The 24,592-nt window shown below is 45.9% G+C and overlaps 1 protein-coding gene and 1 long non-coding RNA gene across 3 annotated transcripts in view; one reads left to right on the top strand and one right to left on the bottom strand.

Moving 5' to 3' along the window:
- The window catches only part of Dchs2 (dachsous cadherin-related 2), a 192,270-nt gene that overhangs the window by 77,183 nt on the left and 90,495 nt on the right, over positions 1-24,592 (bottom strand). Inside the window, exons 2-3 of the mRNA XM_050158836.1 lie at positions 16,196-16,387; positions 7,670-7,901 (exon numbers count right to left, since the gene is read on the bottom strand). Coding sequence (XP_050014793.1) covers positions 7,670-7,901; positions 16,196-16,387 — 424 coding nt within the window. The remainder of the gene's footprint in view (positions 1-7,669; positions 7,902-16,195; positions 16,388-24,592) is intronic.
- Positions 16,325-24,592, top strand: part of LOC126511593 (uncharacterized) — an 11,097-nt gene continuing 2,829 nt past the window's right edge. Inside the window, exons 1-2 of one of the 2 annotated variants that reach the window (XR_007594742.1) lie at positions 16,331-16,439; positions 20,236-20,335. This is a non-coding gene — a long non-coding RNA (uncharacterized lncRNA). Of the gene's footprint in view, positions 16,440-20,235; positions 20,336-24,592 lie in introns of both variants that reach the window. The other variant, XR_007594741.1, reaches the window with a different exon arrangement.

The following is a 24,592-nucleotide window of genomic DNA, read 5'->3' as shown; positions in this document are numbered from 1 at the left end:
CACACATCATTAGAAATGGGCTAGTCCAGGTGCGAGAATTAGCCTGTAAGGGCTAGAGTTCATGGGCCAAGCAGTTCTTTAAATGAATACAGTTTGTGTGTTGTTATTTCGGGCATGAGCTAGCCAAGCGGCCGGGGTGTTGGGGACGCAGCCCCGCCGCCGCTCCTATTTCAACAACTCTGTATGCTGAACATTACAACTGTCTACTTTCTTTAAAAGATTGAACCCTGGAAAAGACCTAGAAATCTAAGAAAATCAGGATGTTTGAATTCAACCTTCTTTTAGTTCAGCTTTCCTGATTTCCTGGAGCATAGCTGACAAAGAGAAAGTAGAATTTGAGTCCAGTGTGTGTGTGTGTGTGTGTGTGTGTGTGTGAGAGAGAGAGAGAGAGAGAGAGAGAGAGAGAGAGAGAGAGATAAAGGGGAAAGAGAGAGTTGTTTGTGGGCTTGCGTGGAGGCTTGAGTGAGAGAGAGAGTTGCTTGCAGGCTTACGTGGGTCTTGAGCTCAGAGATGGGTATCATCATCAATTGTTGCTTCGTGGTCTTGGGTTTTAGACAGAGTGTTTTGTTGAACCTGGAGCTCATCTGGCTAAACTGGCTGGCCACTAAGTCCCAGGAATCCTCCTGTCTCCACTTCCCCAGTGCTGGGACTACAGTGTACACCACCATGACTAGTTTTTTTTTTTTTTTTTTTTTTTTTTTTTTATGGGTGCTGAAGACCCAGTTTGTATGTTCATACTTGGGCAACCAGCACTTTGTCAACAAACTGTCTCCATCTCCCGAGGCTTATATTCTTAAGTAAGATTAGCTCTAATAAAAGTTGAAGGGCCAGAAAACCTCTATAGCTAATATATGTGCCTCACATAAAATATAATTATGCGTCCTATGCATACTAAATAGTAAAATCATAAATCATTATGTCTTTTAGCATATACACTTAGCAGCTTGAAATCTGTAACACTATATCTTAACACTTTGAAGCCCAGTGATTGTTTGGCTTCCATTTTTATAATCCTTGCAAATCATGTTTAGCTATTGGTACAAGGACCAACTTCAACTTTGAAAATCAGATAGTGGTGAATTTACAGATCAGTGGCTATTGTGTTTTAGTATTTACATACTGAGCTGATCTGTTTTCCTTCTCATTTTGGAACAACCTAGAATCATCTTTGAAGAGGGTTTTCATGAGGGATTGTCAGGATCATTTTGCCCTATGAGCATATCTGTGTGGCACACTCTAGCGTTTAGTTGATGTGGGAAGAGCCAGAACCCTGTCTGCAGCATTTTTCCTTCTTCAGGGGATCCTGAACTATACAAAACAAAGTCAGCTAAGAGCCAGCAAGCAAGCAAGAATGTGCAGGGTTTTCTCTTTGCTCTTGACTGTGGATACGATGTGAACATCTTCTTGAGTTCTGACTCCTCAGTAAAGTTCTATGATCTGGCCCTGGAAGTTAAGTAAACTCTTTCTGCCTAAAGTAGCCTGGTCTAGGACATTTTATCACACCCACTGGGAATGAAACTAGGACCTCTCTAAGTCCTTAGCCGCGTTGCCCTTTGTCTACGTTCTGCATGATGTAACATTTTTAATTTTTAAAATCCCATTTATTAGGATGAAATAGGCTTTAGATTAATAAAGTAGCGAACATTGAGAGCTAGTTCTTATCTCTGTTTACTTGAACAAGAGAACCTGTATTTATCTTACCTTTTCTCTTAAAAACTCAAAAGAAGTCTCGACGATAGAAAGGAAACAGGAATAAGAAACAAGGAATAATAAAAAAATAAGAAAATCAAGTGTCAGGTCTATTACTGTGTCTGTGAGTAAGTCAAATTCATAGGGCATCTGAACTGTAATTTGCACTTGGACATAAAAATATGTTCATCTGCCGGGCGGTGGCGGCGCACGCCTTTAATCCCAGCACTCAGGAGGCAGAGGCAGGCGGATCTCTGTGAGTTCGAGGCCAGCCTGGTCTACAAGAGCTAGTGCCAGGACAAGCTCCAAAGCTACAGAGAAACCCTGTCTCAAAAAACTAAAAAAAACATTAAAAAAAATGTTCATCTACACTAAAGTTGCTAAAAATCTCAAGAAGACAGTGTATGGAAAAGATGCTTAAAATAGTATGTGAGTCAGGATCTTAACCACATTTTCCATATTGTGTTGGTTTGAAAGAAAACGGCCCTCAAAGGGAGTGGCCTTGTGGGAGGAAGTGTGTCACTGTGTGGGTGGGCTTTGAGGTTCCCCTATGCTCAAGTTATGCCCAGTGTCACAGTTCAGCCGCTGTTGCCTGCATGTTAAGATGTAGAACACTCAACCCCTTCCCCAGCACCGAGTCTGCGTGCATGCCGTCATGTACAACACTCAACTCCTCCTCCAGCACCGAGTCTGCGTGCATGCCGTCATGTAGAACACTCAACCCCTTCTCCAGCACCGAGTCTGCGTGCATGGCGTCATGCTTCCCACCATGATGATCATGACTGAACCTCTGAAACTGTGAGTCACCCAACTAAATGTTTCCCTTTACACATGTTGCTGGGGTCGTGGTGTCTCTTCACAGCAACTGGAGCCCTAACTTAGACACATACCTAAGTTATGTGCCTCTTTCCCATTTGATTACACCACCAGATCCCTTAGAGTTCAATTCCTTCCTCTGCTCAGCGAGGCATTGATTTGTTTGTGAAGGTTTTTCCATTTTTGTGAGCCTATGCTCCTGTATTGAAAGCACTCGTGAGAAAATTCTCTAACATGCTTTTGTTTCATTTGAAAACAACATTTATTCATTAGGTGCTCGTTATTAATTTCAGAGTCTGTCTCGCATGTACAAGAGAAGTCATTTATTCGGCACGGGCAGGCTCACATCCCTTATAAAATGAGGTATGGTATTAATTTATTAACCACACAGCAGAACATCAAATGTTAAGCACAGGAGAGCGGCGATCATGATGGATTATGAGAATCGTTGCGTGGTAAGAATCTGAGCATAGAGCTAACATTAGGAAAGAATCTGCCCTGGAAACAAAGAAAAACAGCCCTGCTGCGTGAGGATCATCTGTACTAGATCCTCACGATTCACACAAACAGCAGACGGCAGTAACACTGCGGCACCGCCGCCCTGGGCTCGCAGCTGGCTGCCCATCTGATTATTTATTTTTCTGTAGTGCAAAGCTTGAACTTTGTGTATGCTACAACCAAACTTAGGTTGGGTAGCATACACCTAGCCCTCAGAGGGATGTCTGCCTGTGCCGTTCAGTGATGTCCTCCACACACCTAGACCAGTGTCCGGGATGTTAACATTGTAAATATGTTGCATGGATGGTCTAGATTTCATTTTCTGCCTTAAATAAATGAGAATGTGTGTGTGCATGTGTGTGTGTGCATGCATGTGTGTGCATGTGTATATGTGTGTATGTGTGCATGCGTGCATGTGTGTGTGCACATGCATGTGTGTGCATGTGTACGCGTGTGTGCGTGCACATGTATATGTGTGTGTATGTATGTGTGTGTACATGTGTGTATGCATGTGCGTGTGTGTGCGCATGTCTGTGTGCATGCACATGTATATTGTGCACGTGTGTGTGTGTGTGTGTGTGTGTAGGTTAGAGGTCTACATCAGATGTTTCCTTCAGTTGCTCTCCACCTTCTGTTTTTGAGACAATGTCTCTCACTGAACTGGCAGCCAGCCAGCTCTCAGGATCCTCTTTGCACAGATAGCTCCAGATAAGGTTATAGACCCTGAACAGGCAATTAGATTGTTCGTCAGTGAAAAACAACCAAGTAAATAAGACAAAATCGAAGATAATCGATGGCTCTTTGATTCTACTGTGAAGAGTACTTAAAAATGGAGGCTGCCCGTTGTCGTGGTGTACACCAGGAAGGACAGTATGCTAAGGAGACAGAGGCAGGGGGATCGTCACAACTGGAGGCTCAGGAAGATTTTCACCTTGGATCAGCAGGATGGCTTGCCTGCCAGGGTATTTGCAGCCAAACACGAAAATCTGAGTTGGATCCCTGGAAGCCACAGGGTGAAAGGAAAGAACTGTGTTTTGCAACTTTTTCTCTGACCTCCACATATGGCCATATACACACCATAGCACAACCCCCATGTGCGCGCGTGCACACACACACACACACACACACACACTGTAAAAACTGATTCTAGCAGAATGAAAATATCTATGTGTAAGTTATAAATAGAATACAAATACCCGAGAGAGGAGCTATTAATAAACCTGCTTCTTGTGTTTATTCCTCTTAAAACTCAAAGCAGAGTGGTCGGCTTCTTGCCCACATCAAAGCAAGCCAGCAGACTGAGAAGGAGAGCAACGACGGCTCCAGTCAGCATCTCTCGCCTCATGCCTGAACGCAGCCTCCAAAAATGTTCTTTGAAGGAGCAACAAACAGAGAAAAGCAGAAACAGAACAGGAAGAGAAAGCCACAAGAGTGGACAACCACAACAATGTCACATCCACTTCCAGTGTTCCTCAAACCATTTCTGTTCCCAGAAGAGCACGGTACGTCTGCACTCTGGGCTCAGGGCATGGGTCTTGGTTGTGTCAAAGCAGATCAGTGAGTGATCTCTCTCTCTCTCTCTCTCTCTTTTTTTTTTTTTTTTTTTTTTACAAAGCATGAACCCCCAACACAAATTATGCAAGCTTTCAAATAGCATGCATGGTACAAAGAAGGGATGGATTAGAAGGGATGAAAGCAAGAGGGCGGTGTCCTTCAGAGATGCGTGAGCATTTCGGGAAGCTCTGATCATGTGTGCACTCATTGAGACTCGACATTTTTACACTGTAAAACAATCTCGCCTCGGCCTGCTTCTGTAAGAACTCAGGCCCCAAAGGAAGAGTTATAATCAAGGGTTACAGAGATTAGGTTGAAAAATCCCTATTGTAAACAGACTGGTCTCCAACCTGGAAAAGAAAGGAATAAAGACGGAGACAAAGGAGAGAAAAATTCATCTTCACACAGGTTGCGAGAGAGGTCACAGAGAGGATTTTAGACCAAGTTTTGTTCCTTATTATCAGTGGAATTCCTGTGCCATTCTTTGAGAGGTTGCAGTAAGAATCCAGATGCTTTCCAATTATTCCTGGTGTCATTTATTCATTTATTACACAAATATTTACGGACAGAGATCATGTCTCAGGACTGTTTATTACTATCAGCTTTGGTAGGAATGGGATTTATGGCGAAAGAAAGGTTACGAAAACACAAGGACTCTGGAACAGGACAGCCATGTTCTCACACGACAGCGTCTGTTCTTTAAGAACTTCCGCGCGGAAGGCACGCGATGTGGCCATTATAGAAAAAAATACGCAGAGTCCATGAAGTCAGAAGTAGCAATCCCACTTCCGGGGACACGGCCAATGAAAATAAAATCAGTTTGCCAAAGACACAGCTGCCCTGTTCTTTTCATCGTGGCCTTATTCTTAGCAAGATACGGGAGGGACCAAGGCCCTACCAGCAAACAGGAGAGGAAACCACCATGCAGGTACACACAGGCTAATTAGCCTTTCAAATGATATTCCATTACTTCTGTTGTTGGGATTAATGAGTCCCGGCCTTCAGCTGCTCTTCCCCGCTAGAACCTTCTAATTGAAGTTACTAGAAGCTGTGCCTGGCTTAGAGGATCAGAGGATGGGATTTTCACCTGTGGGCCATTGACTGCAGTGTATTTAAGCCTTCACAGTGCTAATAAAGAAGGGCTTTTGGTACCAGTGTTTAAAGGTCTGTGTGTCAGTCTGTCTCTGCGTCTGTATTCTCAAACTCCAGCCCCTTGCCCGAACCTCGCGAACTGGGATCTAGCGCACATAGAGCGCCAGACGGGGGCCGCAGTGCGCGGCATCTGTAACATGGACATCCTGGAGGACATACTGCTAAGTGAAAAAAAAAAAAGGCCATGTATAAAAAAGACCAACACTCCCTAGCCTCACAGTGGAAGTCAAACGAAAAGGTCAATTTCACAGCAGCTGAGAACAGGATGGAAGCTGCCGGAGGCTAAGGGTGAGGAAAACAGAAGTATCTAATTAAAGGGTATCTTGTTTCACCCAGACAGGATGAAATTTCTGAATATCTATTGTACGAGCTGGTGACTATAATTGGTAATCATGGGAGACTCGTACTTGTGCTGACTACGAAAGACTAGAAGTATTTGAGGTGGGCGGAGTCACTAGCTTGATGCCAGCACTTCACAGGGGATGCAGACATTGAAAACCTTCCAGTACTCCGGATGCACACAGCGACGTCTCCGTTTCTCCATGTGAACTTCTGGAACACAGTGGTGCAGTGGAGACTGCCCCTTCCCTGGACGACTTTTTCCCACAGTTAGCAATAACACTGCTCCATCCTCTAAAGGTTAAAACAAAACATTACCAGCTCTCCTGGATGGCTCAGGATTTGCGATTAAGTGCAACCGAATTCCAAATGCTGTTTGCCTGAGAAAAGCCTTCCTCCCAGACGCACAACCAGCAAACCTGCCAATAACAGTAACCCAAGGCTGCTTCCATTACAAATGTGGTCTTTGCTCTAAAAAAATTAAATAAATCCGCCTGATGTGTTCCTAGATAATGACCCACATAGAGCACTCGCTGTGATGGGCAATGGCATTTGCTGTGTAGCCAGGAAGGAGGCACAGGGCTGACCGTGACCTACAGGGACATCTCTTCTGTGGACAGAATGCCTAACAGCTCATTCTTCAAGCTCTTCCGGGGAGGGGCGTCTCGATGATGAGTGTGCCGTCTTTTAAAAACAACTTGCTAAATATTAAGATCCTACCTCCTGATTGTGGCTGGCGTACATATTGTTGGCAATGTTACTGCCCTATGGGCCTGAGAATGACAGCTGAGGTTCTCGATTAAGATGAATTTTGAAAAAGCAGAGATAAGCAGACTAATTTCCTACTAAAGTATGTTTCTCTGATCTTTGAGATGTTAAGGGCTCTACGTCAGTGAATTATTTTGAGCGAGGAAAGTTTTGTCTTGTAAAAAGCACAGGATAAACAACGCAGCCCCAAGCCGGAGGGAGCGCCCCCTGCAGGCAGGGAGGGTGACTGTGTGGCAGAGCTGGGTGAGAGGGCCAAGTGCACTGCATTTCCTGTGCAGACCATGGCTGGCTAGTCCTATCTGTGGTCGTCACAAATGAGACAATGTACAACTAGCTTGGCATCTGGCTGCCACGGTAGAGTGTCCTCTTGAAGGCTAACAGACTGCACACACTATTAAAGTAAAAATGCCTTCTGTCCATTTCTCAGCGCCGATAAAATAATGGGAATGAAACAATAACTTTGGCTTGGCTTGTAGCCTTATTTGGGGGGCTGAATATCTATAATCATTTCCAATGTTATTTGAAATCTTACGCCTTATCTCCAAGTATTCCAAACATTATTTTGGTGACAGCAGACATAGGAAGGAGAAAGTAATGTCTGAAAAATTTATGTATAGAAAACCCAGACCACTGGGTTCTTTGGAAGATAAACAGTTACTGTGTCTGGGAAATAAAAAGAATCCCAACACGGGATGATTGGCATTACTATGAAACTGGGGTCTCTAAAGATCCCAAGAGCTCGGTGAGCAGAGGTGGAACTCATCCTGGCGTTGGCTACCAAGCACCAGCCTGGTTCAGACACACAGTGGTGGCCTCTGGGCTGCTCGGGTGAAGCTGTCCCCTGGTCACATACCTGTATCAGTGTCAATGGAGAAGAGCGACGGCAAGTCTCCGGGGATGAGTTCATAGGTCACAGTCCCGTACATCCCAGAGTCCCTGTCACTGGCCAGCACGCTGATGATCTCAGTGCCCGGCGGGGTCTGGCCACTGATGCTTGTCACATAGGTCGACGGGTTAAAAACAGGCGGGTTGTCGTTCACATCCTCCACCTCCACCCGGACGAAAGCTTGAGCGCTGAGACCACCCTGTGAGATGAACGAGCAGCGATTACAACTGGGCATCTGTGGATGCTGGGACCCAAGGTAAGTCGGAACAAGCCCCAACCAGACTTGAACAGCAAAGTGGTGGTGGGGGGCATGGCAATGTGCCTGTGTGTGATACTGAGATAAAATGACTAAAAATGACCCTAAAACAGACTTCTGAAGCAATAGAACATACATATTCCTACAAATAAATCTTGGTTGTGTTCTTGGGTTATGAATTCCTATCCATTCTTATAGTAAAAATAAACGTCATTAGGACATGGTTTGAGGAATGAAGGGAGCTGGAGTTGTATTATCTGGGGGAAATGCTTCTCAAACAGGTGAAAAAAAATCAAATACAAAGACTCCAAAACAAGAGTGTAGTGTCCGAGTTGGTCCGTTCAGGGACAGAAAGAAGGCGCAGGCCTCGCGTTAGAGGCTGGAGCTGGCTATGGAGGTCACTGGGGTCGGCGGGTGACCAGGGCACTTCACCATTACAGAGTTCTGACGCAGAGTTGGCTCGGTTCAACTTTAGTTTCACCTGCTGGCTGAGGTGCTCAGAACAGACAGGGAGTATTGAGGGTCGAAGTAGGGAACAGCTGGGAGGCTGCACAGTCACCAGATTTGGAATGGACGGTGACCCTTGCTGAGGAAAGAGACAGCAAAGCTTCTTGTCCTTCAGCAATGGGGTCTGACTTCCAAGTTCTGGAGGGTGAGGAAAAGGCTTGGAAATGGCCTGGAACATTTGGGGCCATGTGAGATCTGGCTAGCTAACAGCTCCAAAAGAGGTAGACCATCCCCAATCTTTGTTGGGTAGGACCAGACCCTTATTGGCTTCAGTATGGTTTCCTTGAGTCGCAGAACCTGAAGAGATCAAGATGCTACTCTGCGGAAGGCTCCATTCCCTACTGGCTGGTTTCCACAGGGCTGAAAGGCACTAGTCACATAACCAGAAGAGAGAAGCAAGCATCGGTCTTAAGCAGCTGTGAGCTCTGTGAAGCGCAGTAACAGCTGTCTGAAGACATGCCCACTCATGCAGCCATGACATGGATGGATTGGGAGAGTAGCTAACCACCTTCGGATCGCATTTGAAGGGGCGATCCACAAGTTGAAATCCAGACCTGGCACCATTACTGGAGCCAAGAACCTGGGCAAGGTAGCCTATAGGCTCCAGTGGAGAAACTACTACTACCATTTGTGAAATTAGCACAGCATTAAACTGGCTCCTTATGACTTATTGCTACCACCATAGATGAGTGGCCTCCTCAGAGAAGATCACAGCGTAGAAACTCAGAGACTGCAAATGCTCAGGTCTCTCAAGGCATCTGTATCGACCCCTCCTCCCAAGGCTCAGAGCTGCCTGGAGCGGAGCAGGCAGAGAGGTGACAGTCTGAGTCAGAGGCAGTGGGTGACGACAAGATGGAGACTTACAGGCACCACTGAACAGTTCCACGTATAAACTCATGGAGGCTGTGACAGTGCCACAAATCCTTTGTGAGCTCAAGCCAGGTAAGATTCCAGCGTGGAGAGCCGAGGGGCGTGAAGTCCCAGCCCTAGCTAAGGAGCTATTGTAATCCAGAGCTTCTCGGAGAGGGAGGGTCAGCCTTGTGAAGGGTGCACACACTGGTAGGGGGACCATGTGTAGAAGAGCTGCACTTAATGGTTTGGGGGTTTGTTTGGTTTCTCAAGAAGACACAGATTTCTGTGAATAGAGAAGGGAGAGAAAGGAGGCAGATCCGGGAGGAGCTGGGTGGTAAATATCATCAGAATATATCACACAAAACTCTCAAAGGACCAATAAAGATGGCAGGAGGAGCAGTTTCTCCTCCCTGAAGTCATGTGGCTTGCTTTCTGAAATGTCCCGGATTTCAGAAAGGCGGTACAGTCCATAAAGCCCTGGGAAGCACATCTCAGACTGTGTAGTTCCTGCTGGCTCCACCCAAAGCCAGAGCGGAGGGAGTAGACACAATGGAAGGACATCATCTCCTTGGTTCTCCCTGTTCTGAAGGAAAGCATCTGTTCTTGCTTCCCAGCCTCATTTCCACATCTATCTGGCACATCTTGAGACTCTCAGTCCTGACAAAAGTCCTTGGTAAGTCACAGCAGTGCAGGGAAAGGACATTTCGCTCCTTTGCGCCGCCCCCTCCTCTTTTTCTTCTTTTTGCTGCCTGGCCCTGCTCTGGGGGAAGGCATCACGAAGAATGGAAAGAGGAAGGAGAGCTAAGCAGGCTTGGAAAGAAAAATGGGCTACGCAGACACTCAGAACATATGTGGAGGGGACAGGCTGAGAAAGACTACAGAACTGATATGCTAATCATGAATCCAGAAACAGCGCTCACAGCTGTCCCATGTATGACGTCCTTGGGGGATTGAAACATTAAAGATACAATGTGATTTCCCGTGGTCTGGGTCTAATGAAGTGCCAGAGACCTACCAGCTGCGTTTAGAACTAAAGAAACAGTAGCTGGCTAGGACCACAATGAGAACAATAAGAATTTACCCACCTAGCTGTGTGCTGATACAGAAAGCCAGCTAACCCGCAGGAGTCCAGAGAGAGGTGGGGAGAGGGGACGGCAGGCTGGCTAGGAGCGTACAGAAAATACACTTGACATCTGGCATGGAGCATGCTGGGACTCACAATGGCCTGCCTTCTCAGCTTTGCTTGCCCTGTTTTCTTTCCTGGTTTATTTCTCCTTCAGCTTAAGCAGATCCTTAGGTTGGAAGAAGGACCGAGAAAGCCAAACAATGAAAAGAGAGAAGACAATACAAAGGAAATATAACACCCTTAGCCAACCCTCCGTAACAAACACCTTCATTTGGTGAGGATCCTGAAATGGGAAGCCTGTGAAAACAATTGGACGCTAGCTGGACAACAGAGGGCTTAAATGTACTGTCACAGACAAGGGACCTTCTGCAGGCTGAGGACGAGCTTGCGGCGTCTCTTGTGTATAGACCCAGTGAGCACCTGCTGAATGCATCAGGTGAGGGGATTTCTTCCCATAATAACCAACTCCAAATGCTTTGGGTTTGCTTTACATCAATTGCTCCCCAGGTTGTTACAACCTCACTTTTTAAGGTTGCTATGGCTTATTTAAGGTTGCCATGGCTTTCCTCCCACAGCGATAAGAAATTAAGGCACAGGGCAGCCCAGAGGCCAGTCTGAGGTACCAAAGACTGTGAACAGCAGGTCTAACCTGGAACAAAATCTTCACTTGTCCTCTGAGCCCTTGATGATTTCTTGTAAACGTCTCAAGTTTCAAAATTCTGCTGTGGTATAAGCCCCTCTTCCACGGAGACTCACTTAGAGACTGAAGTAGCCCCAGTGCCTGTCACCGGCTCCATCACAGGTAAGAAGAAGAAGACAGGCTGCCAGTTTTTAGGAACGTGGTCCAGGATGCAGATCCTATAGCAGCTTTCCTGTCTCACAGTGTAACGACAGAGAGCCCAAAGTGCGGGGCATAAAGCTCTATCCACCCCATTTGCAAGACCAGAACTGCAGAGAGGCAGCCCGAACCTAGACTAAGCTAACTCTTCTGGAAAGCATGTTAGGTGGGCTCCGGCATCTGTGATTCCACAGGCCTGCCACTGACATGAAGGACATGATACAGACAGGGCATTTACAATACTTCATAACTGTCAGCTATAAAGTCCACCACAAAACTTTCTTGAAGAGAAAATATCTATTCTATGTCTATCCACCCCACATAGAGGGTGCAACTACAGGTCAAAGGAAGGATTCCACCAACAAAGAATTCCATCTAGCTTGGTGAACCAGTAGATTCACTAGGATCACAGAGAGGAGCGGGGTAGCTGGGGCAGCTGCATCCCTGAAGCAGCACACCATTGCGTGATTGACAGCTCACGAAAGCTGGTATCACTTGAGTCCTCTCCACAGCCTGCTCACACGACTCAAGACTGTGGGGCTTGCTGGACGTCCTTAGGCCACTGGGGTGTGTTTTTGAATGGAGATTGTAGGATGCTGGCTTATTTCTCTGTGTTTCCTCTAGCATGAGGTGATGTGCCACCATGAGCTTCTGCCATGAGTGTTTCATCTTTCCAGGAGTCCACAGAAGAGGGCTTGCTCTAACAGACTTCAACCTCCAAACCATGAACTAAAATAAATCTTCTCTCTTTAAAAGCTAAGAATCTTTGATGTTTTGTTGCAGTGAAGGAAAGCTGAGTATCAAAGGGAGGGAATGAAGACGACAAGCTAAGTCGGGTACAAAACTGATTGGGAGTTTGAAACAGGACAGTGACAAACAGGGGTATCTGTACTACATTTGCGAGGGCCAAAGTTATATTTTAATTATTGTTCCTAAGAGATCCATAAAACAAAAATGCTTCTAACTTGTAACTACCTTACCCAAGGATAAAACCTTCCTGAAATGTTGGAGTTTATCATTTATGTAAGATAACAAACCACATGTTTTTGCTCCCCTAGACAAGTTAGATCAAACTGGACTGGATGAGCTTGATCACATGCAGACAGGAGGTACGGAGGCAGGAAGTGCATCAGGATATATCCTTGCCCTTGGTTGAGTCTGGTGGAAAATACACACAGCCTTATGGGTTTCTCTTTATAAGTCAAATGTGACTTGTCACCATTTTCTGGGAACCCCATTGACCAGTACATCATCCTGGCCAGTACTTTATTCAAGTGTGCTTCAAACTTTTCTTAAAAAAAAAAAATATGATAATGGTCTTATTCTATCCCAGGGGCTTTAACACACTCTGAAATTGACTTTCAATTGAGAAAGGAATAGAAATGACTTAGAAGTTGCAGTAATTTGAATGGGCCCCCATTGGCTAATATGTCTGAATACTTGGTCCCCATTTGGTGGAACTGTTTGGGAAGGATTAGGAGGTGTGGCCTTGATGGAAGAAGTGTGTCACAAAGCCCATGCCACTCCCAGGTAGTTCTCTGGCCCTGGTGTTTATGGATGGAGACATGGTCTCTCAGCTGATGATGCAGTTCCGTGTCTACCTGTGTCCATGTTCTCTACTATCATGATCATGGATCCTAACTTCTGAAACCAGGACTCCAAATTAAACACTTTCTTCTGTAAATTATCTTACTTGTGGTATTTTTTTTTCATAGCAATATAAAAGCAGCTGAGACAAAAAGGCAATCCTCTTACCACCTTGGGACTGCAGTTCTTACCCCTATTGAGTAGGAGGGACCAGCATCCACAGGACTACAGGCTGTTTTCCATCAACAGGGAGACGATAAAGGAACAACCAGAGACCAACTGGAGTTTATGCAGAATTTTCTGGGTGATAGTAAATGAGTTTGAAGAGTAAAATAGTGGCTGGAATATTGATCTGCGTTAAAAGTTGAATTTTAACAGGTGGGTTGAGAAGGTGGGTGTTGATGACGGGGAAGCTTAAGCTCTCAGAGATGAGAATGAAGAAGACTGGTGTTAGGACATGCCACATTTATCTGGGAATGATTGGCCAGAGGGACATTTTAGATTTGGCCCAAACTCCTTAGCTAGAACACTGGGTAAATGCACCATCCTCAGGTAAGTCAATTAGGAATCAATGAAACAAAAGACTAGAATAAGAAGTTGGGCTAGAAAGATGGCCCAGGGGTCTCTGAAGTCACCTGCACTCATACATGCTCACGTACACGCGCGCACACACACAATTTAAAATGACAAATAACTGGACACATTTTAGGTCCCAGCTCCAACGGCGAGCTCTTATCATGAAGACACAGAATGGTGAGAGGCTAAGCCAATTTACTCTCTAGAGTGCCTGTCAAAATCCTTCCTGAAGCCCTGAGTGGGAAGACGAAGTTGAAAGCTCTTTTGTTTTCCAGACACATATTTCAGTTATAGAATTCTGGATGTAACAAAAGTAGGGAGAGAATGATAAATGCATACCAAAGATTGAGGGCTTTGTTTGTGAAAATGTATCAGAAAAAAGGCAATACAAGGCTTAGAAGAAAGATGGTATAATTAAATTGTAGCGCTTAATTGTAGACAATAACTTGACTGCCAATCCAATTAATCGGTTCCATTATATAATTTCATAGCATCCTCTGTGTGAGAGATAAATAGCAATCATTGCAACAGCAAAAGTAGGATATTACAGATGTGGTGTCAGTGGAGAAGAGGAAGTGACCGGACTAGAAAATACATATTGACAGTCGCCACGAAGATAAATAGAGCCTGAGAGAAGACGCACAGGCCATCCAGGGTGCTGTATAAAGAAAAATCATTCTATCGATAGATAAAAACCTCCTAGGAACCACTTGCAAATAGATTTTTCAGCAATTTTCTACCAAGGACGTGCAGGCCATTTATTAGAAAGAGAAAGAATCTGAGGGAAAAAAACACGAATTGTCAGAATGACTCTAAATAAGTCAAGGACTTGTGCCAAAGCTCAGTTTGTTTTAAATAAACACATTATGGCCGGAATTCCCACAGCTTGGACCTAAGATACTTTACCTGATTTAATTATCCCATGATTGCAGTCTAGATTGTTTTTAGGGGCTACCTATTTAGTCATTAGCAGTTTTTATCTTCAGCTGTGCCAACCCTTTTAATGACATGATTCTGAGCAGATTATGCTGCTAGTTAACACTGCACTGTTCGGTAAGGATGTATCATTCTGCCCTGTTGAAACTCCGAGCTTATCACAGGACTTCATAAAGACGATGCAGTAACACAGGACACTGGCTAACTTGACATATGTGTATCTGCCTGCACACATGTGTATCTGTATGTATTATATGTGTGTGGACACATAGGCAAGCGTTCACACACTGCACCTATAATACTAGGGGCTGGAGTGAACCAAAGCTTTCCCTGAGATCCTGACATGTGGAAAAGAAGCACAGTTTCTCTTCTAAAAGGGAGGAATATGCTTGGCAATGCCAGGAAAGGCCTGGGGTTGGGCTATGGAGTAACTGCTTATATCCTGAGAAGCCAACCTTCTCCCTAAATCCCAAGACTACTATGTGCTAGGTCTCTGATGCTCTTTAGATACTATTTGTTCCTCTTGTGAAATATTGTTCAATGAGCTTCCCACTGACTCCTCCCATGTATGACAGTTTCTGCTGACTGTATCCCTTTTTGCCCCTGGAAGTAGTATACGAGATGTTTTACTTCCTAATAAACTTGCTTACATGAGCCATCAGCTTGCGCAAGACCTCCTGATCCCAAACATCACTGTCTTCTTTATTTTCTCATCTCCTGTCCCTTCCACTTAGGATTCTGTCACCGAAGAAGGACAGACTGGTCCAGGGCAGTCTATGTGGCTTCTTGTGTCTACACTCCACAGCACACATAAGGAATGCTATGGGCAGATGCTGATCTAAGCAGGGCCAAGATCAGGAAAGCTGTCAGAAGTCTAATGGCTTTGAAGGCTCCTTCCAGCCATGAGACACTAAAAGGACTTAAAAGAAATTTGTGCTCTACACTTTCGCCAAGATTAAATGTATCCTTCGGTGTTCATCCTGAGCCTATGGATTGGTCCTTCTAGGGGATGAATAACTAAATGACAAAAATACTTGTTTGGGACATGAGCCAAACATCTCCAAAACTAGAGAAGATCCCTGGAATAAAATTGGACTTTGGGATCCAGTTCTTGGACAGGAAGCTCATGATGCTCTCTAGGCTGAGGTGATGATTCAAGCAATGAACATCCAGTGACCTTTGGCGGGGTGCACTCATTCCCCAGTGGAGACATTGCTACCCCTACACAGACTCTTGGTTCTTTGTCTGGCCACCAAACCTAGGAAGAAGTCAAATTAAACCTTGAAGGTCGGAGTGGCCACCAGATGGGAGCCTGGGAGACACAAGGAATGATTTTCTGGCCATTTCCATGAGAGTACAAGGGACTTATTTTTATCCAGAATGCATCCTCCTGGAGCAACTTATTTACCCACGGGACCGTGCTTAAATCCAGACTGAAAGACCAAATGTCTATCTCTGTTTGGGCACAGTCGATACCTATGGAGCTAGCAGAAGCAAATATTCAGACAACCACTGTTTCCAGACAGTTTCTCCTCTGAGAAAGAAAGATAGAGTTAGATCATCCAGAACCTCTAACACAGTGTGGATCTTGGAACCCATCAAAGGCTGGTCAACACACGGCAGCTCTGCTTTCTTGGAAATCATTATCAATGTGAAATATTTGTTGATGATGAAATAACACTAGAGGGAGGTGGTGGTTCACGCAACACGGGGGCAGGGGGCTAACTGTCGTGCCCTGTCATCCCCCGCCATGCTTCCGTGTGCTCACTGTGGCTCACTTTTGAGAACGCCTGGTGTTTTATACCAAAAGCTTACCCCATCCTTAGCCTTCACCAGCAGGTCAAAGGTGCCTGGATCCCTTTCCCTGTCGATATCCTGTGTCACACAGAGGCGCCCATCCTGCGGGTCGATCTGGAACGCTGAGGGTGCTTCGTAGCTCTGGAAGCCGTCGTAAAGAGAATACTCAACTAAGCCGTAGAGCCCCGCATCTGCATCCGTGGCTGTTACCTATAAGACAGGAGGAAGGTCAGAGAGGCCACAGACACGCTGGAGATACTTTGTAAGTAATCATGACTCATGGAGCTCTGCCCAGGCGGTTAGTCCCCAAGGCTGCTCAGAAGCAGGGCTTTGGATTAGCTCTCTCCACTCCAGCTTCCCGCCTGTCCAGTCTCCAGTTTTTCTTCTCTCTCTTTGGAGAATTCTCCTTCTCACTTTCCTGGCCCACTCCAATTAAGACTGAGGTCTGCTGTGGGAGCACATTCCACTCCTTCAGCCAACAGCATTTACGATACCTGCCCGCTGGGGCGTGGCCTCTTGTACTGTAAATGCAGCTATAAAGCATGCACTTGCTCTCTTTCTCCCACCTCTCACTTCTGGCTGCAAAGTACTGTTGTCTAGGACACTGATTTGTAAGTTTCCCCCTAAATAAATAACCCTTTATTATTCATAATTTTGAACTGGTATAGGATTATTTTGTGACTTCTGCCTTCAGAGGTCTGAGGTCCCACAGGCTTTTATTTCCTCCCTGAGTGACCTGTATTTCTGGAGGGTTAGTGAACAGCAGAGGGGTGCACACTCTCTGTGGGTTTGAGCTCAGACTCTGAACCATCAGCACAAACTGAGATGGGTACTTGTAGGGATAAGCCCTCCCCTTGGGGGCGGGCTGCCCTCAGGCGTATGTTTACTGATATATTGTGCTGCGCGCCCCTTCCGCTCGCTCCTGTTTCCGCTGGCTACTCCGCTGGAACCTTGGTTTCGTGAGTCTGGTTTTGTTATTAAACTTGTTTAAATATCAATTAATGGTGATTTATTAATCCGACCGCTGCAGGTACTACCTCCTGGTATAATGGATTTTGATGCCTAGAATTAATTTAGAATTCTTATGGGGTTTACAAAGCCCAGTGCCCATTTGCTTTCAAAAACAAACAAACAAGCAAATGAGTGGGCAATGGGGAAAACAGAAAACACCTCAGGAAGAAACCTTGATGCGTTATGAAGCTGGGCCACTGGCCTCTCTAGCGACCCCTGCTGGTGTCAATGCGTGGAGCTGTGGGTCCCAAGGAAAGCACCAACTCACAGACTAAGCAGAAAGCTTAGAAGACCAGGCAGGATACATCTCTGAATTCCCCCCTTGAGCTGACCCCAGCACACTCAAGCTTCTCCCCGCCCCAGGTGCTGTCTCACTCACCTCCTCCACACTCGAAGTTGACAGGCTTACTTCAAACTCATTCATAGCTATTCTCATTGGGTTTGATTTTACACAAGTTTAATCAAGACATTAAGGAACTTGCAAATTATTCATACGATGTTGAGTGCCCTTCTGTGATTAGCTTCCTGGGAGCTAGAGAATCCTTATCAGCCTCCTTATATTAATGTTATGTAAGGATTCCTTCGCTAGGAATGTGCCCTGCGGAAGATTGGAGAGCATGGTCCTCATGAGTTTGGGCCGAGAAGGGGCTTGAAAGTGGGAATGCATCCGCACATGCTCCTGCAGGTCAACATGAGTTTTATTATACCCCTTTCTTCATATTCTTCTTCCATTTCAGCCAACGTACTTGAGAACACAGTTTGCATTGAGAGGATACACCTATGGTCTTTGGAAGCCTGAGGGTTCTCAATCAGCAGCAGCTGCAAGAATGGCCCTATGTGCACATCGGGACGTAGACCCCTTCAGTGTGGGAAGGCCACACATCAGTGGCCAAACTCATGATGGGCCACAGTCTTAGCCATTTACATTAGCAAAAGGAGAACATCCTCGTTGGCAGTATTAACTCTGTACCTGCTCATTTTAATGTGTGGATGTTTTAGGAAATCCCCAGAGCCCCTTATTATGGGATAGGGGCTTCAGGGGGGGAAAGGGGAAAACCTTTAGGTGACAAGTTTAGATAAAATTTAAAAGTAAATAACTCACCCTTTTCTCTAACAATGTACAACATCACTTCCATGGGCATATAGCAGTGTTTTGTGTTTTTTTTTTTTTTTAAAGAAAGAAAGATCCTACTAGATAGTACACAAGCATCCAAAGAACTTCAAACAGAAAAGAAAAGAGAAATCACAAATTCTTACATTTGAAGCACTCAGCTATCCACTGATACATCTAAAACAAGACAGTATTATGCCAGTGGAATTTGGATCTAACATCGAGGATCCCAGTGTTGTAATACTGTGGCTCTCTGAACACAGTTTTGGCAGGTTCACTAACAATTCCACCTTGCCAAGTCTTTGAAAACAGTGGTATCAGTTTCCTCTCTTAGGGTCTGAGTCATCCATCAGTCACAACTAATCATCGTACCCCATCAGAACATGTTTCTTACAGTCTTGTGCTCTCTATCTCCTACCCAAAGAATGCGCCTCAGTTTCCTTGCGGGTTCTGGGGGTTCTTTGAGTTCTGGAGTAAATGCTTACTTACTGGGACTGCTTCTCTGTTCAGCCCTTATTGACTATTTAGAATGCTGATCCCAAAAGTCATATTAACATCCTTATCCTGTAGGATTCGGTAAATATTATTTTATAGGGCCAAAGAACAGCCACCTTATATGACCTGGGTGATGAACCTTAGATATGGTGACAAGTGTCTTGTGGGAGAGGCAGAAGCAGACCTCAGACAGAAGGGGCAGTGGTGACGCCATCCAAGTCAGATAGCTCCAGACGCAGGGATACAGGGAAGAGCCTTCCTAGGCCCCTCGGATGTCAGAACTGGAGCTTGTCATCACTGTGACACGTGGTGGTTCAGATACTGATTTGTTTATTGATGACCTTGTTGCTTCTCTACTAGAATTTCAGCCCAGTGGCATATGTGACACTTTCCTCACTGCTTGCTGCTTCTTTAGGGAACACAACAGTGGCCATGAGCTGCCCAGCATAGAGTCCGGGAACTGAACGTGGGTCTGCCATAAGAGAAGTACATGTTCTTAACCACGGCCGAGTTTTCAATCCTACAACAACTTATTCATCAATATAGAGACCACAGATTAAAGCCCAAAAATTTTTGTTCAAAGCTATCACGATGTTACAATTAAAATCAGCCAGGCAAAAGACAAGAAAAGTCCCAAGGTATGTGGAAGAGATAGGAGACAGGACACATTTTGACATGCTTTTAAACTGTATTTTCAGAAATGTTGATACTAGCTATCAGACTGGATCAATTGGATATATATGTTGAGGCCACAGGCAAGAAATTATTATGACAAGTTTTATAACCTTAAATATAGGATGAAATTAATTCTATCAATTCTATGGCTTATCCATCGTTCTGTGCCCCCACTTCCCAAAATGCAGCCTGAACAAATGGGGCAGGAGGGTGACACGCTCTGTGCTGTGCCGCCAGACAGTGAAAACAACGCTGTCTATAAAAAGAACTGGCAGGCAGATCAATGAACCCAAAAGCAAGGTCTCCAACAGATCCTGGTAAGACTGCGTTTTTTTGTACAATTACAAAGGAAACCACTAAAGCATTTGGGGTTATCCACATAATTGCTAGAAAAACTGGCAAAGTATATGAAGGGGGAAAAAAGTTTGATATTATCCTCATGCTGAAACAAATTCTACGCAGATGTTAAATGCAAATAATGAGATCATTTAAAGCATAAATATATATTTGGCAGGGCCTTAGCACTGGAGAGAAATCTGAAGGTAAAAGGGGATTTCCAAACTAAACAAAACAATAGACAAATATCACAAAGGAAAAAGTCAAAACAATGATTATACATATAGTAAGTGGTAAACTCTGCTATGATATGAAAGTCTAAGGTAAATTGTGTATGCCATCTACAGTGTGCACAAATGCACACACAAAATCAAAGAAAAACTAAATGTTAGAAAATCTATGGAAATAAATTATTTTGTTTGTATTTCAGTGATTTTCTAACTTTTCAAAACTAAAAATAATTCCAGAGAAGCACAACTGTGTAAGAGAAGCTGGGCGTGGAAATTTAAACCTAAACACACCCGTACTCGGTAGGCATCTGCCCTCCCTTTGTTCAGCCAACACAAACGCCTCTTTCCAGCACTTCATTCCTGAGAAGCCACCGAAGGGTGGATGTGAAAGAGACACAGGGCCCAGAGCACTGGCATTTCTTTCTGTTGGCTTTGCATGGCTCTGGAAAATGATCCTGGAGTCTCAGACACGCTAGGCAAGCACTCTACCACTGAACCACATCTCCAGTGACATCTTAAGGGCACCATGCCTGGACGCCAGCAAGAAAGCACCCTCCTGCAACTGTGCCACAGTGGTCCTTTGGTCTGCAGACCAAAGACGGGGGCTTCTTCCTCTCCTGCACTCTAGAACCACAAAGACACACACTGGAGAACTCGGGATGTCGGACTTGGAGGAGGAGACAAAGTACTGAACAGAAAGAGGGTTACAAAGACCCAAGCATTGAGCATTTCTCCAAGGAAGTGGCCAGGTTAATTTTCATACACTTCTATCCAGGCTAAAAGACAGTCCAGAGAGGGAGCTCAGCCAGGCACCTCCCCGACTCCTCAGCACCTCCCTGATGCCAGATGGGTTGGATATCATGGCAGGAATCCAGAGGGGAGGGTGAGACTTCATATTCTGTAGCTCCATGAGTCCCCGCCCTCTCCCTCCCCCGCCTTCATCTTTGCATCCAGTGACAACAGAAGAGCCAAAGGGGTTGGGCCACCACATGGCACCATATGACCTGTTGAAAGCCAAGACTCATTCCCTTCTGCAGGTGCCCTAACTCGGGACAGAAGGCCATATGTGAGCTATGCAAACTCGAGTATTTCCACAGACAATAGGAATGTGAACAGCGCGCCACAGAGCCGGCAGGTGTTCTCTCTTGGGGCACGAGCATGGGAAACATTCATTTCTCAAGTGATACATTTTTGTACAGTTCTACTGAGATCTTTTTCCATTTATAGACCCAAATTAGCTCCTGTGTTCTATGATTCTAAAGAGCAACCCTCTCCCCACTCCACCCACGAAGGAGAGCCCGAAACACCTGTAAGGTCAACCGAGAAGAGCTGGATTTGGGGGATTTTCCCCAAAGGATGCATGTTTAGGATTCTCTTGGGGGGGATGAGGCTCATAAATTTGAATCATGCAATCTTGACTCTTAGTCCTGCTGCTCCTGCTTGTGTTTTGAGAAGCAAGGGGATACCTCAAGTTTGATTACAGGGGTCCCAACCCTGAGAGGATGTAGTCCAAAACAGAAGTGCAAATAGGTCAGCTGGAACCCACATAGGACCTGCTGGCTCGAAAGGTTCTCATGCTAGGACCGTGGCTGGGAAGGAAGGCTAAGTGAGCCCATAGGCAGCACAAACTTAAGGGTTGCCGTGGTAACTCCATCCTTCTAGTGCACAGCCGACCACTCCAGCTTTCACATCAGCTTGGGGACCTGGGCTCGCTTCAGCAGTGCCACTTTGTTGGGTTACAAAGCTGCCCCAGAAGGAAAGGGGCATGGCAGCGCGGGCAGCAGAGTTTTGCCTTCACCCTCCCCCACCCCTTCTTCAGAACTGTGTATTCATTGTAAACCTGCTGTTTGTGACGTCCCTATTGCGTTTCTGCTTATGAGGGGATATAGGGGAGCATTGCCAGTTGTCAGGGGAAGCCAAATGCTGCTTCTCCTGGGTGGCAGGGCAGTTTCTGTTGAGATAGCAGGGCCTGTGCCAGATCTAACCCACGTGCACGATTTTTCAGTCCGCTTCTAGTAACTATGCTCCTGATTCCCCCTCATTATTCCATTCCAACTTTTCTCTTCCTTCCTTCTTCTTTTAAGACAGGGTCTTACCATGTAGCTCCGGCTGATCTGGGACTCACTGTGTAGACCAGGGTGGTATAAAACTATTTGCCCCCCCCTCTGCCCCCTCTGCCCCCCTCTGCCCCCCTAGTGTTGCTCTTGTCAATGGCTTCATATGACTTTGAGAATAGACAAAGTATAAAACGTATCATCTTATCAAGTATTCCATAGAAATGGACAACACACTCCGTCTTAGTTGCTGCTCTGTGGCTGTGAGGAAACACCATGGCCATAGCAACTTACAAAAGGAAGTATTTAATTAGGGGTTGCTCAGGGTTTCAGAGGGCTAGCCCACCATCGTGGTGGGGGGTATGGCAGCAGGCATTGGAGAAGTAGCTGAGAGCTCACAACTGACTTGAAGGTTGCAGGCATGAAGACAGAGATTGGGCCTAGCCCACTCCCAGTGACACATCTCCTCCAACAAGGCCACATCTAATCCTTCCCAAACAGTTCCACAAGCTGAGGACCAAGCATTGAAACATATGAGCTTACAGGGGCCGTTCTCATTCAAACTCCCACACACTCACAAAACCTTTATGATTAATGGCCATTTGAGGAACAAACACCTAGGAGACATTTAGGTGCAGAAGATACCATGTGTGACTCAAAATGGTTTTCAAAGATAAAATATATGTAAAGCCCCTCTGTGCACTGCCCGGAAGTCCACTTATATGGATATCTATCTCATTCATGACGTTTCTGGTCAACAACAGGACACAGAACCGTTGGTTGAGGGAAAGGGGGTTCCGTGTCTTTGTGCATATTTGGATGAGACCAAGACAGGATGAAGAGGGTAAAGTAGTCTCTTCCTATGATGACTGTTTTAGATGAGTTATCTCTTAGTGACAAGTTCATGATGTCTCCCACATCCCAGTGCCATCAGGGATGCTCAAATGCCGATTGTGTCTAAAACACCTTCTAAGCCGGCATTTTCCTGCCATGGGTGTTAGCCAGCTTTCCAGTACTGAGGCAAAATGACCAGCATAAATGACTTAGAAGGACAAGCTTACTTTGCCTCGTGGTGCCTGAGGCCTCAGACCCTCATGGTTTGTCCCCATCACTTTGGGGTCCCTGATATGACTGAACATGGCAGAAGAGCAGTTGTGGAGTAGAGCAAAACTGAGGGGTAAGAGTTGAGGAAGCACCATTTGGATCAAGGTGCTCAATTAAAGAGTAGCTGGGCAGCTGTTCCTGCCAGTAGAGTTGGCTGTAACCTTGACCCAGCTATGTGGGAGTGACTCTCTTGGAGGTAGTTAAATATCTTCAGCAGAGAAATACAGAAAAGGAGGCAAGGGGAAAGGGAGCCAGAGGACACAGGACTTGCGATCCTGAGGGCGGCTGATGGAGGACCGGAAGCAGCTCAGTGGCAGGAAACCCCGTGTGGATTGACCAAGCTTCCTGTGTGAGGGGTGTGCCAAAACTTTTCGTGTGCTTCTCTAGGCGTTGGAGAGGAAAATTCCCACGAGCATTTTCTCGGCTAGAAAGCCGGGGCGGGGCACCCAGTCGTACCATTTGGGGTTCTACGGCCGGCCGTCTGGTGTGAGGGGAAGAAGAGAGCGCCATCAGCTGAGGCCGGTCTGGGATTTTCTTTCCAGACCCCTCAGCTGTAAATCGTTGAGCTCATTTTCAAATACGAATTCCGTGCCTGTCTTTCCCTGTCCTTTCCTTTGCGTGTTAACGACATAAACTGGCTTAAATTACAAAGATAGGAGATGAGCGAGAAAGGCAGAGCGAGTGGAGAGGCAGGGAGGAGCCGGGGAAGGAGGGAGAGAGCAGGGAGAGGAGAAATGGGGGAGACTAACACCTGCTGCCTGACCAGAGCGAGGCCTCTGAGGACCTTCTTATTGGGGAGAGCTGTTAGCAGCCCACTGGGCCGCCAGTCTGAAGCACATTCTCCAGTCTGCTTTAACTGTATTCCTAATAGCGGCGTAGCTCCAATTTCCCCGCCTTTGACACCTCTCAACTGGCTGTGAACTTGGGAGAGAAGAGAGCTTTTGCTGACTTGGTCACACTCCTCTGTGCTTAGGGCTCCCTGTGTCCCGAAGGAGCCCTCTTTAAGGTCTCTATCCAGGCGGCCCTTTCAAATGCAAAGCGCACTTTTCCCACATCCCTGCTCCAGGCTTTGCCTCAAGCATGTCTCTCCGCGTGAAATTTCCTCCCTGCTGCTTCAGTCTGATTAGCTGTTACTCACAGTTCACTTCTGCTTCTCCAAGCTTTCCCTCCTGCGTCCTCAGCTGGAAGAATCTTCCCGTCCTTGGAATTTCTAATTCTAATCGCTTTCCTGTATCATTCTGATACTGCCTTTTCCATGTTTGATTTATTTATGTGTCACAAATTTGCTGCTTGGTGAAATTAACAGGGAGCGGGGTACGGGGGCGGGGGTAAGAGCCAGGACACTGTACCTCGTGGGGTGGGGGAGTAAGAGCCTCGACTCTGTACCTCGTGGGGGGGG

The sequence above is a fragment of the Alexandromys fortis genome, unplaced genomic scaffold (genome assembly GCF_014885135.2).
Source record: "Alexandromys fortis isolate MF-2015 unplaced genomic scaffold, M_Fortis_MF-2015_v1.1 scaffold_102, whole genome shotgun sequence".
NCBI classification, from domain to species: domain Eukaryota; kingdom Metazoa; phylum Chordata; class Mammalia; order Rodentia; family Cricetidae; genus Alexandromys; species Alexandromys fortis.
Note: the sequence above shows the minus strand (reverse complement) of the source record. Positions and strands in the feature narration are given on the sequence as shown.